This window comes from Bos indicus x Bos taurus, chromosome 10 (assembly GCF_003369695.1).
Source record: "Bos indicus x Bos taurus breed Angus x Brahman F1 hybrid chromosome 10, Bos_hybrid_MaternalHap_v2.0, whole genome shotgun sequence".
In the NCBI taxonomy this organism is placed as follows: domain Eukaryota; kingdom Metazoa; phylum Chordata; class Mammalia; order Artiodactyla; family Bovidae; genus Bos; species Bos indicus x Bos taurus.
Window position 1 is genome coordinate 52,818,207 of NC_040085.1, and position 20,205 is coordinate 52,838,411.

General features: G+C 46.2%; 1 protein-coding gene across 1 annotated transcript in view; it reads right to left on the reverse strand.

The window, feature by feature from the left end:
* Window positions 1–20,205, reverse strand: part of GLDN (gliomedin) — a 55,040-nt gene that overhangs the window by 9,763 nt on the left and 25,072 nt on the right. The window contains 3 exon segments of the mRNA XM_027554015.1: window positions 2,081–2,218; window positions 10,411–10,518; window positions 10,887–10,904. Coding sequence (XP_027409816.1) covers window positions 2,081–2,218; window positions 10,411–10,518; window positions 10,887–10,904 — 264 coding nt within the window.

Genomic DNA, 20,205 nt, shown 5'->3' on the forward strand with positions numbered 1-20,205 from the left:
CAAGGGAGCTCCCACAGAAGGTGCTAAGTTTCAACTAGGTGCCAGGAACTGTGCTGGGAATTTTAGAAATCTTCCCTTTGTCTCTCCCAAGTACTCTGTGAGGCAGTACCAGCAGCTCCTCGGGTGACCCGGGTCTCAGGAACGTTCAGGGCTTTGCCCCAGGTCACAGCTGGAGCAGAGCTGCCCCCCACCCCAACACTCAGGGCTGTCTCACTCTTTAGCTCATCCTCTTCTTCTTGGCTGATGTTGGGAGATCTCAACCCTGACTGTTTATTAAAATCACCCAAGGAGCTCAAATACAATTATAATGCCTGGACCCCATCCCAGATCACTTCATCAAAATGATGGGGAAGCTGATCATCTGTAGTTTTAAAAACCTCCAAGGATGCTTCCAGGCATGAGAGACACTGCTCCATGCTGTGGAAGAGATCGGGGGCGGCTGTCCAGCTTTGTGACCTTGGGCAGGCAGTGTATCCCTCTGAGACTGGTTCTTCATTTCCAGAGTCTCATACTCCCTGCCCTGCCCTGTGAGAACCCACTGAGGTCACCAGGGTGAGTGCTCTGATGGTTGGTTTCCCTACACATCAGCAGGTGGAGTCACTACACACTTCTAACTTCAGGTGGCGGTGTGGGTACAGCCCTTTGCAGGGGCCTTTGGTTCTGCAATTTGCATAAAGATGCCGCTAGTCTGGGATATTCAGTCCTTTGGTTCTACACGCCTTTCCTGGGCTGACTGTTGATCTGAGATCTCTTTAGCTGCCTCTTCCCAGCCCCACCAAATAGGTCTTTTCAGCTGCTTTAGAACTGAAGGGGCAAGCAGGAGTCACAGAGGCTGAGGGTGGTTCTAAGCCCCCAGCCGAAAGGGCAGAGATCATGGCAGATGTGGTCCAGCCCTCCTATTCCTTCTCTGCCCTCTGGCCAGAGGACACACTGAGCTCTGGCCTGGTCTCTAGAGTTGGAGTACACTCAGAGCTGCTGCTTTCCTGAATGCTTTGAGGTCACCCTCATTTGTTTGGTAATATAGGGGTGTGTGACATTCTGGATGTGTAGCTTTCCCATATAACTGAATATAACATGATCTTATAGTTTCAAAATATATTCACACACACACACACACATATATATGAATCCTGTCAAAACACCTCTTAAATCTTACATATTTTGTGCACAACCTCCTTTTTTTTGGAATAAGGCATGCTAAACCCAATTTGATTTTTCCTGGGTGCTTTGATCTTTACACAGTACCTGGTAAATGGCAGGTGCCCAAGAAATTTTGAAAGCTGGATGGGACACTGATTCTGGGTCACTGTCCTGAACATCTATCATCCTGGCTTCTCGAGAATAGATATCATGTCTTACTCATTTTCATATTACCATTTTCAGCTGTTATAGCAAAGTCCCTAATTCATAAATGGTGTTCTCTGATATTCAAAAATGCTTATTGAACACACGAATAGGATAGTTATGCTTTTCTAGTACAAATGGTCCCCAAAGTAAAGTGCTTTTAAAATTCTGCCTCTTCCTCCTCCATGACCATCAGCCGTCACTTACTCTTTCCACCATGTAATTGCCTTCCTGAAGCTTGCTGTACCACAGACATCAATTACCTGCTTTTAACCTGGGCTGGAAACCAGATAAAGAAGATCAGCAATCATGTTTGCCTCAATCCTATGTTAAGAATCTTAGGATAAGGGGCTGAAGATGGCCTGAGCTCAACTCTGAAGCTTGTACTTTCTGTCTGTTGTCCTTTGAAATTTCTCACTTCTCTTGTTCTGGATTGTGCTGGATTTAACAGATATTTGGGAAAAGGAAGTTTCCTTCATCCGAAATCCATCCAACTATGGCATGGTGCTTTATCTCAACTGCTTATGCTTAGATCTCAGATTTGGTCTTACCAACATTGGGCTTACATTACACATGGTTTTCTCCCTGTCAAAAGCACAGGACTGTAAAACGTGCTATGAAACAGAGGGGCATCTAGGGCAGATAAGGAGAGATGACCCAGAGCAGCCCTGGTACAAGAAACCAGGATGGTTTCTGGGCCCATTCACCCCGGGAGACCGCAGCACCAGCCCCTTACCTGCGGGGAGCACGTCGTTGGGCACGTCCCCTTTGTCTCCCTTGTCACCCTTCTGCCCTGCTTGGCCCTCGCTTCCAGGCAAGCCCAGCTCACCAGGGTCTCCCTTTTCCCCTGGAGTTCCTGTGGCTCCAGGGGGCCCTGAAGGGAAAAAAAAAAGATTTATGAGCCTGTTGTGCAGGAAATTCTGGTATACTACTTTGTAATACTGTGCTTTGTGTTTTTAAGGTGAAGCAAAACCAAATACATACACTTCATAATCATTTTAGGACAGCAGCAAGGTACAAATTCATGAAAGAATATACTTCTAGGTAGTTCTGTTGACTTTTTTTTAGAGACATTTTGCTGGGCCAACAGGTTGGAGAGAGGAGTGAACCCCAAGAGGGACAGTCACAGTGAGAGCAGAAAGAAGGGGAAGCCTCATCAGAAATCTGCCCTCCCCACCCCAGGAGGGAAGGCTGAGCACTTGGAGGATTTTGTTAGGCCCTTGAACAGTGGATGTTGTCATCTGCATTATCTGGTGTATCCCTCACAATACTGGGGTGGTAGGCTGGTCAGTTTTCCTTACTCTCACTTGGTAGAAATTGGAAATAAGGCCTACAGGGTTTACAACTGAGGCTGAAAAGTGAGCAGCAAAAATCTTGATTCCATCTCCAATGCCCTTTTCTGTGACATTTGGATACAAAATATTTTAAAGCAAAATAGCAAAACAGGTCACACTGCTTTAGGACAAGCATTATGAAGGAAGGAGATAGTGTGAACAACAGGTAATGGACAAAATTTCTGTCTCTGCCCACAGGGAGACATCACTATAGGAACCACAGTCCTACTAGGAGTAGTCAAGATCAGGCAGTGACTCATTGCAGCATTGCAAAATGGGCAGCACAGCATTCTGATGCTGGGGAGAAAGGAAGCCAATCTCACGCATCATATGATGCCCCAACTCATGGCAGCTTCCACACAGCAGCTTCGCTGAGGTGAGGAGACAAAAAAGTAGAGTTTGGGGAGATAAAGGTGGCTGGGATTCATGGGACAGAATATGAGAGAGGAGGTTATTGTGTAGAAAGAGCTCTGGTGAACTTCCCAGGGGTTTCCTCAAGTCTTTGGCAGAGTAATAGTCTGTATAAGGTGAAAGTCTACCAGGCAGGGAAAAGAATGAACAGAAAGCCACTCACTATATGGCTCTCAGAGCTTGAACAGGGAAGGGTCCTCATTCCCGCCAGTCAAAGCAGAGGGATCTCAGAAAATGGCAGGCTGTGAGATAGAGTCCTTGGAAAGAGTTGTCTTAGTAGTGAGGCTAAATTAGCTCAACAGTCAAGGCTGCTGTGGATCTATCATAACAAACCTTAAAAATACTGAGCAGTAAGCTTAACTGCCTGCCAGGATAGAATTCAAAATCTGAATCATTTAGTCAATGTAATGTAGCATATTAATAATTTAAGCAAGGAAAAAATTACGTGATCATCTTGATGGATATAGGAAAGACATTTGATAAAATCCAACACCTATTCTGAATAAAAATTCTCATCACACTAGGAATAGAAGGAAATGTCCTCAATATGAAAAAGGGCATCTGTGAAAAGAACCTACAACTAACATCATCTCCGGAGCTTCCCTGGTGACTCAGATAGGAAAGAATTCTCCTGCCAATGTAGGAGACTCAGGTATGATCCCCAGGTCGGGAAGATCCCTGGGAGGAGGGCATGGCTACCCACTCCAGTATTCTTGCCATGGACAGAGGAGCCTGGTGGGCTATAGTCCATCGGGTCACAGAAAGTCGGACATGACTGAGTGACTAAACAACAGCAACAACGTCCCTAATAATGAAAGACTGAATGCTTTCCCCCTAAGATCAGGAACAAGACAATGGTACCTATTCTTGTCACTTTAAATAAAGTACAATAAAGCAAAGAAAAAGAAACAGAGGCAAACAGATTGGAGAGGGATGCACTAAAACTGTCTTTTAGAAAATTTATTAAAAAGCTGCTAGAACTTAGGAGCACCTAGGGATACTAAGAGGGAAAGTGATTGCTTACTATGTGCAAAGGTACTGCCAGATATGGATAAATTAATATGATATCCCATTGCAGGCACTGTTTGTTCATTTTGACAAGAGCCTCCTGGAGATATCACTCAACAGAGATATTTTTCAAAGGGGCAGAGATTTTGGGCAACAGAGAAGAGCCAGAGGCAAGTTTCAGTGAAAAACTTCAGTTTCTCTCAACCTCTATAACCAAGAGGCCTTAGGATTCATTGCTTTTTCTAATTATGTGGCCAATCCCAAGCCCCTTCTTAAAGGTTCTGGCTGAGTGCCCCACCAGCTTGGCAAGTCCCCATTCCCCAACTGTCATTTTATGACATCGCCACTGTCCTCCCTCCAGATTTAAAACCAATTCTGATCCCCACCCCCAACTTCCTACCAGCTACACAGGATTCCTATATAACCATCCCAAGAGAATCATAGACTTTCAGATAGGAAGGCACCTTAGAGGTCATTTAGATTAACCTCCCATCCAACCCTGAACACGTCTCGACCCCACCTGATTGGCTCTTCTCAAGCCCTTGCAGCAATGGGGAGGTTATTATTAATAAATCGTGTCACACCACAGATGGCGCTGGAATACCCTGCACTGCCATCCTAGCCCATTGTTCCCTAAAATGTGCAACTGGCACTCCTACCACCTTTTCTCTATGCCAAGGGGCTGATAAGCTCTATTAGATTCAAGGGAGCCTACACAGACCATCCCAAGGAAGACAGCAGTGTATGAAAGAACCTGAAAGTGTTGATCACTGTTAAAAAATGCAACAAACAGGGAAACATTTGCTCAATTTCTGCCAATGGAATTGCTGGGGACACAGTGGAAGAGCATGTGAAGAAGAGCAAGGGAAGCGCCTGCAGTGTAGGTACTGGAGGCTGTGCCGTGGAGTCAGTGACATGGTTGAGGCAGGTCCCACAATGCATCTCTCACACCACACTGAGATCCCATGGCTGGGGGGTCACCTCTGTCCACAGTTATCAGGACATCTTTCTGGAAAGAGGTTCACTCACTGAAAAGCCCTTAATCAGGGACCTCTGCACGAGCGGACGTTCTTTTGTCAGTATTTTAAATAGGCAATTTGGCACATTATCTGAAGGACACAAAAGATGAGAACGTTGCCATAGAGTCCAGCCAGCACAATGCACCCGAAGATAACTGACACCTTCGAAAGGTGTCGTGTGACTCACATTCAGCAGTGCTCAGGGAAATGGTATCTTCTAGTTACTTGAGGGTTTTCTTTTTCAAGCATTTATTCTAGTCACAAAGAGCCTTTGGCATCATCGTTCGATTTCCTCTTCTTTTATTCCTTCCTTTTATGCATTTTCCCCCTTTCTCAAAAAGGCCAGGTGTGAAACAGGAGAACATTCTCACAGCTGTCATAATGCACAGGGGCTGGTGTTTAGTGCTCAGGATATTAAGGACTTCTGCTCACGGGTGTATTTTGACGCTCAGCTGTGTGTGCACATGATCACTTTCTTCAAGAAAGGGGAGGGGACGTTCTGTTTATGTAGTCTTCGCCACCTCCACAGAGTCTTCCCTCTTCTTGGTTGGTGCAACCACCTCGGCCGTGCCCTGGCCATGGCATGCAGAAGTACACCACCACCTCATCACGATCGCTGGCAGAGGAGCCAGATGTGGCACTGTCTGCCTTCCCCGACTTGGATATGGGCAGGGACACTGCTAAACACTGAGTGGCCTGGATCAGGGCAGTGTCTGTCCCATGGCTGCTGGCAGGCTTGGAGTCAGCACATTCTGCAGGAGAAGAAAGGCCAGACTCTGCTCGCCTTGCTCGGGTGCTGGGTGTGGCTTTCTGCTGTTTTCCTTTCCCGTTGGCAGTGCCCACTCAAAACAAGTCATTTTCCTAGCTTTAGAGTCTGGGGTTGTGTGATCAACTGGGGTCAACGCCATCTTCACTGCAGGGGGTGAAGGAGGACATCTTATTTTTGGTAGCACCATCTGTCACCCACTGAGGCGGAGGAGATGGGAGCTGAGGGTGTTATGCAAAACCCAGACCCAAGGCTGGGATGAATAAGGAGGAGGATGTTTATTTCTGTTTTTGTGGGGACTCAATTTTTAGAGAAAACACAAAAGCATTAACTCTTGAGTGAGAAAGTGAGAGGCAGATGGAAAGAAAGAAATGCTTGGTTTTGGGGCACAGCACGTCAAACTTCGGAAAGGACGCTGTTTGCAAAACTGACGACGGTTAAGTCCAATTCTCTCTAAATCTAAGTTGATGGTTGCAAACAAATGTAGGCATTTCCACTCAGATTTCCTTCCCCACCCTTTGAAACAACACCACCACCTAATATCTAAAATGAATGCAGCACTTGCTCTGTGTCAGACCCTATTCTAAGCACTTGATATATATTTATATATATTTTATATATAAATTTAGTCTTCCTAAAAACACTATTACTATTCTCATTTTCCAGTTGAGGAAACAGGGCAATTAAGTAACTTGCCCAAGTGCACACAGCTAGTAAGCAGAAGAGCTGGGATCCAAACCAAGACTTCAAGCTCTGACTCTGGCCTATTCCACTCTTGTTCTTAGCATTCCTAAGATCAGAAAGCGAGGGTTAGCTTCATATTTCAATATCCTGGAAACAACTGTTGGTCTGGAGCTCTAAACTCTGGTATCACTAGGTTGGTCTTCTTCTCAAGAGCCCACAGTGGCTCCCGGCTGCCTTCTGCAGACACAGAGCTAAAATCCCTGCTCCCTCCCCACCGCACCCCATCCTCACCTGGGGCCCTTCTCATAGGCAGGGCCAGCCTCCCGAACAGTGCCTCCAAGTAGGGCCTTTCCCTTCTCTCCTTGCACTGCCCTCCCCATTTCCCCTCTATTTATTTCCAAGGTGTGGATCACACGTCTCTCTTGTCCTTTACACTTAACTCTACAGTACAACTCATCCTCTATACAGGATCCTATTTGTCCATTATCTGCACAATTAAGTTTTCTTCTGGCAGCATTCCTTGCTGTACAGTATAAAGCATCTTCATATCAGAATAACCAGTTACAGAATTCATGCTGTATATAAACTATCTTCTCTTCCAACAGGACTGCAAGCCCTTATGGACAGAAACTATGTCCTGCTGTTCTCTCAGTTCTTTACTGAGCCTTAGCTGGGGTTGGCTGAGAGCTGTGTCAAACAACAGGATGCACAAGGCACAGCCTCTCCCTCACAGACAAACACTGGAGCAGACTGTTTCAAAACCGGAAGCCATGTTAGAGTTGTTGGAAGCCCTGCTTCTCAGTGTACAGGTGAGGAGACCCAGGCCCTCGAAGCCAGTCAGAGTTCAAGGCAGGTGCGCCCAGAATGCCTTTCCTGGCTCCCTTCTGCTTGCAGAGCAGGGATAATTCTTTCTGCCTGACACGTGGATACTTGATGAACTGTGCGTCCTGCCTGTGTCCTAAGGGCTTCTCTGAAGGGCTGGCGCCTTCCCACCCTCCTGGTGAGACTCAAATGAGGCTCAGCAACATCCTTAGACAATCGATAGCACTAGCTCCCAGTGCCCAGGCTTCCTTCCCCCTGCTCCTGCTCTGTAGCACCTCCAGTAATGCCTCTTGGACTCAACCCCCTCCAGCCTGGAAGTGTTCTGTGCTGTCGTGTTTAAGAACAGGGGTCCAGGAGTCAAGGCCTGGAGTCAAGCCTGCCTCTTATGCTTACTAGCTTTTGGACACTGGGCATGTTATGTCCACTAGTTCAACAATGACTTGATTGCCGCCTTCACTGGGTGCACCAGGCTCCGGAGCCTGGTTCTCATGGACCTCACGTTCTCCCTAGGTGGCCAGACCATTAGCACATCAGCGAGCAACACGAGGAGAGGAGTTCAGGGAGGGATCTATGCTTCGGAGGAGAGCAGGGGATGTAACTGAGCTGGTGAGGCGGGGGCCAGACACGGAGGTCAGGGGCGATCTTGAAGAGGAGGAGGTATCAGCTGCGATTGCTCCAGGTCACGGATGGGTGGGGGCACAGTGGTGCACAGGCCCTGACCGAGGGCCCCGGCCTGTTTGGAAAATGGAAAGATGAGACTTCTTCATCTGGAAAAATAAGGCCCACAAATATCCCCATCTCCTGGGACTGTTGTGAAGACTCAGTGAGGTAAATGTAAAGCACACTTGGTAGAGTGCCTGACAGTGAATGTCAGCTATTAATATATACCATTGTTAAGAGATCACCGCTAGAGTGCACAGCCTGCTGCTGCTGCTAAGTCGCTTCAGTCGTGCCCAACTCTGTGTGACCCCATAGACGTGTACAGCCTAACCCAGTCCTATCTCTGTGGAACATGGGCTCTTTAGCCTGTTTTTGGAAACAGTACTTGTTGTTCCCTCATTCTGGAAGGCATGCCCACTCCTCCCCTCTCCCAACCCTCCCTGCCAAACCACTAAAGATCCTGGAGCTCTCTGCTGACACGATGGCCCCTCCTTCTCCATGGCCATGACCCTGGCCCTGAGGGTCACATCCTGCATGTGGCTGGCAGAGAGACCCAGACCACCATGCAGAAGGCTCTGGAAGGGCCTGGCCCCCGCCTCCCACCTCACCTGGCTGTACGCCCCCTCCCCTAGCTGCCCCAACAGGGCCTTGGCAGGTGTGTGCACTCCACTTGGGCCACCGTCTGCCTTGCTCTTGTCCCTCAGGTCTGACGTCAGACATTACCTCTTGACCCTCATTCTCCGCCCTGCTTATAACATACTGTTCTTTCCTTTCTGCACCTCACACCGTGATTACAGATGTATCTGATTGTTGACTTTATGTCTGCCTCCCCACCAAAGACAGAAAGTTCCACTATACAATAGGGGCTGCATCTATTTTGTTTCCGCACTAGCACTGGGAACCCTCTCAATAAAGGCCTGCTGAGGAATGTTCCCACCATCTCCTAGGGTTCCTCCTGCTGCTCAGCCTGTCCTTGGCCTCCTTTGCTGGCTCCTCCCTTCTACTTGGTCACTAGATACTGCTGCTCCTCCTGGATGGGCCCAGGCTCTCCTCTTGGGTGGCTCCCTCCCGAAGGGGCTGGGCTCATGGCCCAAAAGCCCATCGCCTCGGGTGACTCCTTAAGGTACACCTCGAGCCCCAGGGTCTCCTCTGACTGCAAACCTGCATCTTCAAGGCCCTCTGACACCTCCTCATGACATTTCAAGGCATTTCAAACTGAGCACGTCCCATGCTAGGACCTAAGTTGGTCCAGGGCTCACTATCTTAGGGAAGAGCCGTCAGGCAGGAGGAAGACCTTGGAGTCAGCCTTGGTGCTTCCCTCCCCCTTCCTACCTATATTTGCCTTCCCCAAGTACTGCTGATGTTACCCCCAAATATCACTCAGCTCATCAGCCTTTGCACATCCCACCTGCATCCCTTCTGCCTGCCTGCTGAGTAGCCTCTTCACTGTCTCCCTGTCTTGGCTCCCATGCTTGCTCGAGTTTGTCCTCCCCCAGTGGGGGTATCACAGAAAGGCAGATCTGATCATGTCACCCTCCTCCTCAAAACCCCTCTGTGGCTTCTCATGGCTCCCAGAACAAAGCCAGTTCCTCTCTGCGGCCCTGCCAGCTCTGGCCCCTCCTCCCACTCCCTGCAATTACACTGATCTCTGGGTGGGATGAGAATGCATCCTGGGCCCAGGAAGGGAGCAGGGGAGGGCATTCATAGGCCCGGGGCTTTGGCAGGGTGGCGGGGACAGCACAGCCCTTGCTTTCTAGTTAGATGGTCCAGGCTAGAGTCTGAGTTGGTCGAGGGCTGAGCCATGCTCCCAACAGCCCGTCCTTAGAGAAAAGCTTTTCACAGCTTCCTCCCTTCCCTCCTGCAGCCTGCCTTGTGTGGCTGCCCAGGGAGGTATGCAGGGCAAGGGGCTGAATACAAACCCTGGTTCTTAAAAGGCCCAGGGCTAACCTGATTTGGCTGTGTTGCCTCTCTGGTGTCAACTTGACCACATTCACCTCTCATCCTCTCTGTCCAGCTACCCTGGCTAGGGCAGGAACTGACCCCTGAAAGAACTTGGGGTACCAGTACAGACACTCTTGCCCCTTCCATCTGTCTGTTGGCGTCAGAGCAAGCAGAGGAGTGGCCATCAGTTCCCAGGAACACTGCTTCTCCCAGGCAGCCTGGACATACACCGTCATCAGGGTCGGACCAGAAAGGAGGCCCTTATAGCCCCAGGACACAGCGGCTTCCAGGCAACACTTAACCGGCCTCGCATTCAGAGATACAGCACCTGTCCCCCCTGCACCAGCGCTGGCTCATCCAAAACGCAATGATGGAGACAAAACAACCAAGGGATTTAATTCGAAAAACTGTGCCTAAATACCCATTTTTCCTCTTTTTCCATTGGCTCCTTTTTCGCCTTTTGGGCCCTGAGGACCAGGCTGTCCGTCTGATCCGTTGTGTCCTGGTAATCCACTGGCTCCGGGAGGCCCTGCATCAAAACACGAGAAGCAGGAACACTGAAAAAAATGTTCACTGAAGTTAACATTATTTCCTTTAGCCAGTGAGACTGGGCAGGCATCAAGGCCTCTCCCAGAGCTTCTCCTGCTTCTTCCTTTCCTTCCCCACCGTCCCCACCACCACCCAAAGCAGTGTCAGATAGTGAATGGTGATGGCAGGCTCTCAAGAAGGAGGGAGCAGGAGAGCTGGTGACTCGGGTAGAGAGAAGGCAGGGACACAGCTGTAGTCAAGGCTGCCTCTGGATTCTTCCCCCTTCCCTGCCTCAGTCCCTTCTGAGGGATCCTGGGAGCCAGCCACCCACATCCTCCCTGCAAACTCAGAATATCTATAGGTTCTTACCTGCTGGGCCAGGTGGTCCTACAACAGAAGAAAAATTTAGATGATAAACCACAGATAGAAGTAAGCTAACTCCCGAACCCAAAGAACAAAGAGCATCTTCCCCCTCTTAAAACATACTAATCATCTATGGGCCCGAAGGAATTGCCCTGTGCCTTTTATTTAGAACTCAATATGTTTACCCAAAGATCCTTAAAAACAATTAGACAAACACCCATAGCCCAATCAAACCCACTTTTGCTCAAGTTCCAGTGGACTAAGAATAATTTCTAAGTTGCGTCACCATAGACTCCGAAGTCAACTTAATTACATGAGGTTTGGTGACCACGTGGGTGGGCCCTGCTGCAGCCTGTGTGCAGCTAGGTGTCAGGAAGTGCTGCATTTGCAGGGCTGAGAGCCAGCTGTCCTGGGAGCAGCCCCGAATGCACTCATCCAGACAGCCTGTCTCCTCTAGGCCACCCAGGGGAGTTGAGAGCAAAAGCTGGTTTGCTGGGTTTCTATTTTGTTGCACAAAATTGCCTGAGAAAACCTGAGGGCTCAGATCAGGTAACAAATACCTTTCTTCATTTGTAATCACCCTAAAAAGGATCTAAGGTGTTCAGGTGAATCATTTACACATAATCTAACACAATAAATTGCTCCACAAACAGTTTTAGTGTCAATTATTCCACTTAATAAGCACTCATACAGACCAGTCAGGTTGCATCACGAACAGTTGAGGGTCTTTGTTTCTCTGACCACAGAAACAATCACCAATATTGGAGTGGGTGCGTGCTGGCTCAGTTGCTTCAGTCATGTCCGATTCTTTACAACCCCATGAACTGTAGCCCACCAGGCTACTCCATCCATGGAATTCTCCAGGCAAGAATACTGGAGTAGGTTGCCATGCCCTTCTCCAACTGGAGTGAGTAGGTCTGTCTAAAGATCCAAGTCCTGTGACTTTTCAGAAAACCACCATTTACAAAGCACTTACTGTGTGCACCAAAATCTACTCAGAGAAACCTTGGGACTTCCTGGTGGTCCAGTGGTTAAGAATCCGCCTAATAATGCAGGGCACATAGGCTCAATCCCTGGTCTGGGAAGATCCCGCATTCCTCAGCACAACTAAGCCTTTGCACTGCAACTACTGAGCCCACACACCCTGCAGCCCACATCCTGCAACGAGAGAAGCCACTGCAAGGGGAAGCCCATGGTCTGGCCGCAGTGAAGACTAGCTCCAGCTTGCAGCAACTAGGGAAAGCCAGCGTGCATCAATGAAGACTCAGTGCAGCTAAAAAAATTAATAAAATAATTAAAAAAAAAAAAAAAAGAAATCTTGGTCCTTGAATCTGTCGTGTTTATAGTCGAACTGAGGAAGGTGAATACTCTGAAACCACAGTGAGATATGAGGGAGCAACAGAGAAGCAACCACAGAGGTGCTGGGACAGTCTGGGCAAAGGGCAGTCTGAGCAGGACTTCAGAGAGGGTAAGCCTTGAGTTGTAGCTCTGAAGACCCAGGGGGCCTGAGACAGTTGCAGGGGTGAGGGCTGGGCACCCCTGCATGAGACCAACTGGAGCAAAGGTCCAGGAGTGAGCGAGAGGAGGGAAGCTGGCCCAGCTGGAATGTGTAGTGATGAAGCCGGGGTACTTGGCGGAGGGATATGGCACAGCAACACTTGAAGGCCTGATAGCGGGGCACAGACAGTATCTGCAAGGCAGCGCGGAGCCATAGTAGGGTTTTAAGAAGGGAAGATGACACTGAAATCAGTGCGCGTTTGCGATCCTTTCTGTAGATGGAATACAACTAGGGAATGAGATGAGAGAGAGAAAGAGGCGGGGGTGGGGGTGGGGAGGAGAAATTATCCATAGAATGTTTGTAGTTAAAACTTGGGACAAGGTTGAAGATAAATGTGGTTGGTGACTGTAGCGTTCTAGAGGGGCTAGAAATGCGAGAGGTATTTTCAGCAGAAGAACGGGCAGGACTCCATGTCTGGTTGGAGGCAAAACAGAAGGCCTCTCAGATGATTCGGTGCCTGGATACTGATGAGCCTATTTGACAGACTTGAAAACTTTCAAAAGAGCAAAGTGTTTGACAGTATGTTTTATATATATATAGTCCTATATTGCGCAAAAATGATTTGCTGAAAATGGCACGGCATTTTCTAGGATCAGGATAGCCTGTAGTCATACCACCAGATGGCGCCACAAACGCCCTGGTAAGGATGCAATGTGGACTTTCCATAGCTGTCAGAAATCAATCCACAGTCAATCCGGACTGCTGATAGAAGCCAAAATCAGATGTGCAGGTTGGTAGAAAAAAAAGGTGAACAAGAAAGAATCAACTGTATATAGTAGGTTGCAAGAGTTCTCAGGACAGTCCATTGCCATGCAGTGGAGTATTAGAGAGAGGTCCTGGCCGGAGCTGTATACTTAGGGCACATTAGTTAGGGCCAAGGATACTGCTATGATGAGGTGCTTAGATTAGGGTTTACTGACCCTCACCCGACGTCCTTGACATCCTACGGCTACAGTTCTTAGTCACTTGAGGCCTAGAGTCGACTAGAATGCTTGTAAAGATGCAGATACCTGGGACCAATCTGGAGATTCTGATCCAGTTTGAATTAGCGTGAGGCCCGGGAACCTGCATTTTCACGAAGCACCACAGGTTACTGGCGTGCAGGTGGTCCTGGGTCCCCTGGACCTGATGTGAAAGTTTTCTGGGAAAAGAATCAGTCATTACCCTTACAGGGGTTCCTAACCCTAGAAAAACTGGGAGATACTAGCCTTGAGGTAAGAGTGAAATATCTGAGCCAAATCTGGGGATGCAGAGAGGGGGACACACCCTACCTGGAGGGAGGCAGGAGACAGAAGCAGCGCCAGGAAAGACAGAGAGAGTGCTCTGGAGAAGGAAGAGTGAGGCCAGCCCAGCAGGTCCCATGCATGTGTGCATCTCAGCTGTGTCTGACTCTTTGTGACCTCAAAGAGTCTGTCAGGCTGTAGCCTGTCAGGCCTCTCTGTACATGGGACTTTTCGGGCAAGAATCCTGGAGTGGGTTTCCATTTCCATCTCCAGGGGATGATCCTGGCCCAGGGGTCAAACCCACATTTCCTGCGTCCCCTACATTGGCAGGCAGATTCTTTAACACTGCACACCACCTGTGAAGTCCATGCTCAGGCCTTGAAACTAGAGAATTTCAGAAGAGAAAGGATGACAGTTTCAAAGAGCTCAGGGGCAGAGTGATGGTGACTGTCCCAGGGTCCCCAGGATACCAACAGAGCTGCTCATGGCCCCTCTCACCCAGAAGAAGCCCCAGATATGAGTCATTATAATAATGTCAGATATCAAATAACATGTGCCAACTAGCCCCTAGAAAACTGTCTTGCAGGATGCTTTCTCAGCTCCTGACCCTTGTCCCCTTCTGGAATAAGAGACCCTCTGGGAACACGCATAGGCAGTCACTTTCCTATTAAGGCTGTACGCAGAGCTGTTCCCTGGGCCTGCCACCAGCGCACTTATACAAGGTTCCATGCTAAGAAGGGGGATCCTCACTTGGATTGGACTGGCTACAGCTTTGAGGCCTCAGCTCCCACCCTCTGTGTGCTGGTCCACCCTCTGCAACTGGCCCTGCTGATAGCTATTCTGCCAGTCCCAGGGCACCTGATGTGGAAAAATATGTATCTTTCCCCACATGCCCCATTAAAGTGGAGCTTTGGTCTAATCTCATTTATTTGGTGCATTTCAATTTTGGATTATGGCCATGACAACCTTAAAAATGAGAAGAGTTCGATATTATTTCAAGTGCCAACTCCAATCAGTTAGTACAACTTTCTGCAACACGAGAAAAGAATGACTTGGGACCTGAGGCCATGCTAGGTGGCAACAGTGATCCACGACTGATGCCTGGGTATAGGATAAGAAGTGTTATCACAGACTTGGAGTCATGTCTCTGCAAGGAGAATGGGCACTGTGGATTTGAAGCACGTTGGTCCCAACAAGCAGTTCAGCAATATGATGATTTAGAGATTTTCCAACAAGCCTGTATGTGGAGGCCACTGGAAGTGAAGAATTACCCAAGACCTGCCTTCTTCACGATAACCTGCTCTTCCAGAAGACATGCTTCTGGGGTCCCAAGGAAACTGGGATCAGGGATAAGATGCATCCAGAAAACCATATGTCATTTGACAAACTCTGCATTAGCAAAATCCTAAAGCCTGACTGCTCTGTCCTTGTCCCCAGAGCAGCCACAGCTGAGTCCTGGGAAAGGAACAGGAAGGGGCTTTCCTGGTCACAGTTGGACTAGCCTCAAGTCACAAACACCTGCTTTTTCAAAGATGACTCCAGTGAAGAGCTAGATCTTGTTCTCAGGCCCAAACCCAGGCTCTGTCCTGGCAACTCTTCCTGAAGGTGTCATCTGGGAGCCTTGTAACCCTGTAACCTCTGGACTGCTGCTCTCTGCCTCTCCCCCTGAAGCTCCCTGGTTCAGTCCTGGGTCCTCTCACCTCCCTGCTCCCAATCCAGGCACCTTGGCCTATCCCTGGGTGCCTCCTTGCCTTGTAAAAAAGTACATACAACTTGTACTTTTCACACCTAAGTTTTAATTGAAGAGCTTTCTGTGTAAAAGAAGACCCAATTTCAAGCTGTCATGAAAAAAGGAACTGGCTTTTGAAAAGCATTTTTAGGTGCCAAAGAATAACCTCCTCAACCCATCTCCAGCACAGATGCGATCCCGTCAATCTCTCCTAAGTGGTCTCAATAGCTCTGGCCCACATTCACTGAACAGCCTGGCTCTCATTCTATCACTATAAAAATCAAAAAGGAAGAGGCTTTTCCTGTGCCTCTCAACAGGGCTTTTGTGCCTGTAATTCTATCCATTTGAGCATTTCTCTAGCGCTCATTACTGTCACATGCAGCAACGCTGAAAAGGGACTCCCAGAGATGTAAGAAATCCTTGTGCTTAAGCCACAAGGGTTTCAGAATAAAGGACTAAGCTGTTCTGAAGATATTTAATTTTCTGTGAGGGCCGAAATGTGACTTGAGTAATAACTCAATTAGCATTTTCTAAGAAGCCACAGGATTACAGCTTTTCTCTCTGAGGTTAAACTAAGCCAACAAGAGTCGGGTTTGGACTCAGAGTTCCTCCAGGAAGCATCTTTCTTGCTAGCCCACCACCCCCATTAATCACTTACAAAAATCACAGATTTAGTCATTCTACAAATGCAACCAGAGTTCCTAATGCCGGGCAGGTAGCGAGAGGCCCTGGGGAGAATACTGCAGCAGGTTTCTGCATGTCCATGCACACTGCAGGGCTTCTCAGCCTTCCCCAGCGCAGCCCTGTGAAGAGACCAGGACCTCCTCAGAGCCTGCAGCCTTAGACTGAGGAGCCCCAGCACAAGCTCCAGATGGCTTCAAAGTCTTGTGCTTATCTTTAGAGTCCATGGGAATGGTGCATTTATGCCATAAGAGAATTTTTTTTAATTGAAGAATAGTTGGCATACAAATTATATTAGTATCAGGTGTAGTACATCATGATTCAACATTAATATGTATTACAAACTGATCACCACAAGTCTAGTAATCCTTCACAATACTAAGTTACTGTGATAATACTGACTGTATTCCTTATGCTGGACACTACACTCCCATGGCTCATCTATTTTATAACTGGATGTCCATACCCCTAATCTCTCTCACTTATTTCACTTAGCCCCTAGCCCCTCCCTCTTGTCTCCTCTGGCAACCACCTGTGTGTCCGTGAGTCTGTTTCTGTCTTATTATGCTTGTTCACTTGTTTTGTGTTCTAGATTCCATGTATAAGTGAAATCATACATTTGTCTTTCTCTGTCAGACTTATTTCACTTAGCATATTACCCTCTAGGTCCATCCATTTTGCTTCAAATTTCGTTCTTTTTTAGTGACTGAGTAGTATGCCATTGTGTGTATTTATACCATACCTTCTTTATCCATTCATATATCAATGGGCACTTAGGTTTCATATCTTGGCTATTATAAATAATAAATAATGCTGCAGTGAAGACAGGGGTGCATATATCTTTTCTAATTAGCTTCTTATTTTTTTCAGATAAATACCCAGAAGTGGAATTGCTGGATCATATGCTACTTCTATTTTTAATTTTTTAAGGAACCTCCATACTGTTTTCCATAGTAGCTGCACCAATTTACAATCCTGCCAACAGTGCATAAGAGTTCCCTTTTCCACATCTCCTTGACACTTATTTTTAGTTGTCTTTTTGATAACAGCCATTCTAACATGAATGAGGTGATATCTCATTGTGGTTTTAAATTGCATTTTCTTGATGATTAGTGAAAATGAGCATCTCTTCATGTGTCTGTTGGTCATCTGTGGGTCTTCCTTGGAAAAATGTCTATTCATGTCTTCTATCCATTTTTTAATTAAATAGATTTTTATATTGTGTTCTTTACATATTCAATATTTTGAATTAACTACTTATCAGATAAATCAGTTGCACATCTATTCTCCCATTTGCTTGGTTTGCTTTTCTGTTGATGGTTTCCTTTGCTGTGCAAAGGATTTTTAATTTTTTGTAGCCCCATTTGTTTATTTTTTCTTTTGTTGCTTGTACCTGAGGATACAGAGCCAAAATTTACTGCTAAGGCTGATGTCAAAGAGTATACTTCTTGTTTTCTTCTAGGAGTTTTATGGATTCAAATCTTATATTTAGGCCATTAATCTGTCTTGAGTTTATTTTTGCAGATGGTGATCCAGCGTCGTTCTTTTGCATGTGGCAGTCCAGTTTCCCAACACCATTTTATTGTAGAGATTGTCTTTCTCCACTGTCTGTTATTGGCTCCCTTGTCATAATAAATTGATGATAGAAGCATCTACTCTGTTCCGTTGATCTGTGTGTCTGTTTTTGTGCCAATTCCATGCAGTTTTGAGTCACTGTGCTATACAGCAGAAAGTAACTCAACACTGTGAATCAACTACTCTCCAATATTTCTTTTAAAAAAGAACCGTACAGTTTTGATTGCTATCTTTGCAATACTGTTTGAAATGAGGAAATTTGAAGTTCTTTGTTCACCTTTCTTAAGATTGCTTTGGCTATGTGGGGTCTTTTGTGGTTTCATACAAATTTTAGGGTTATTTCAGTTCTGTGAAAAATAACATCAGCATTTTGATAGGGATTTTATTGACTCTGTAGATTGCTTTGAGTAGTATAGTCATTTTGACAATCTTAATTCTTCCAGGTCATGAATACAATACATCTTTCCATCTGTTTGTGTCATCCTCAGTTTCTTTTATCAGTGCCTTGAAGAAAAGCTACGACCAACCTAGACAGCATATTAAAAAGCAGAGACATTACTTTGTCAACAAAGGTCCGTCTAGTCAAGGCTATGTTTTTCCTGTGGTCATGTACGGATGTGAGAGTTGAACTATAAAGAAAACTGAGCACCAAAGAATTGATGCTTTTGAACTGTGGTGTTGGAGAAGACTCTTGAGAGTCCCTTGGACTGCAAGGAGATCTAACCAGTCCATTCTGAAGGAGATCAGTCCTGAATATTCATTGGAAGGACTGATGCTAAAGCTGAAACTCTAATACTTTGGCCACCTGATGCAAAGAACTGACTCATTGGAAAAGATCCTGATGCTGGGAAAGATTGAAGGTGGGAGGAGAAGGAGACAACAGAGGATGAGATGGTTAGATGGCATCACCAACTCGATGGACATGAGTTTGATTAAACTCTGGGAGTTGGTGATAAACAGGGAGGCCTGGCGTGCTGCAGTTTATGGGGTCACAAAGAGTCAGACGCTACTGAGCAACTGAACTGAATTGAAATGTAGTTTTTTGAGTTGTTTTTGTTGTTCAGTCACCATGTCCGACTCTTTTGCGACCCCATGGACTGTAGCCTGCCAGGCTTCTCTGCCCATTGGATTTCCCAGGCAAGAATACTGGAGTGGGTTGCCATTACCTTCTCCAAGGAGTCTTCCTGACCCAAGGACTGAACCTGTGTCTCCTGCATTGGCAGGCAGATTCTTTACCACTGAGCCATATGGAAAGCCCAGTTTTCTGAGTACAAGACTTTTGTCTCCTTAGTTAAAAGTTCACATATAACAACTTATGTATAAAACAGTCTCTTTTAAGTCGGTGGTCACTTAAGTTTGAGCACGTTCTACAAACATTACACTTTTACCTTCCTTTCCTTCATTTTGTTTCTGATGTCATACTTTACATGTTTTTATTTGTGCATCACTGAACTAATTATTTTAGTTATAGATAATTTTACTACTTTTTGCCTTTTAAACTTAATACTAACTTCCTTGGTAGTTGATTCACTGCCTTTACTATATGTTTGCCTTTATCACAGAGATGTTTTTCTTTCATAATTTTAACTATGGCCTTTTCTTTTCTATTTAAAGAGGTTTTTTTTTTTTAAACATTTCTTGTAAGGTCTGTTTAGTGGTAATGAACTCCTTTACAAGCTTTCTCTTGACTGCAAAACTCTTTATGTCTCCAATTCTGAATGATGACCTTGTTGGGTAAAGTATTCTTGGCTGTAAATTTTTTTCTTTCAATACTTTCAATATATCATGCCACTCCCTTCCCACCTATAAAGTTTCTGCTGAAAAAACAGCTGATAGTCTTATGGGGGTTTCCTTGTACATAATTAGGTTTTCTTTCTTGCTGCTTTTAAGATTCTCTCTTTAATTCTTGACATTTTAATTATAATGTGTCTTGGTGTGGACCTCTTTGGGTTCGTCTTTTTGGGGGATTCTCTGTGCTTCCTTTACTTGGATGTTTGTTTCCTTTGACAGGCAAGGGAAGTTTTCAGACATTATTTCTTTAAGTAGGATTTCTGTCCCTTTCTCTCTCTGTCTTCTTCTGGGACCCCTGTGATGCAAATGTTAGTACTCTTGATCCAGAGGTCTCAAACTATCTGATTGTTTAAAGTTCTCTTTTCTTTTCAGTATTTTGATCAGGTGATTCCCACTGTTCTTCCAGACTGTAGTCTTCCAGATTGCTGATCTGTTCTGCATCCTCTAATCTGCTGTTCATTCATTCCAGTGTATTTTTCATTTCAGTTACTCTATTCTTCAGTTCTGATTGGTTCTTTTTTCTTATATTTTCTCTCTCTTTGTTGAAATTCTCACTGAGTTCATCCATTGTTTTCTCGAGTCGGTGAGCATCTTTATGACTGTTACTTTGAACACTTTATCTTGTAAATTGCTTATCTTTGTTTAATTTAGCTCCTTTTCTGGTGATTTGTGTTATTTTTATTTATTTATTTTTTCATTTGAAAGGTATTCCTTTGTCTCTTTATTTTGCCTAATTCTCTGTGCTTGTTTCTATGTATTAAGGGTGTT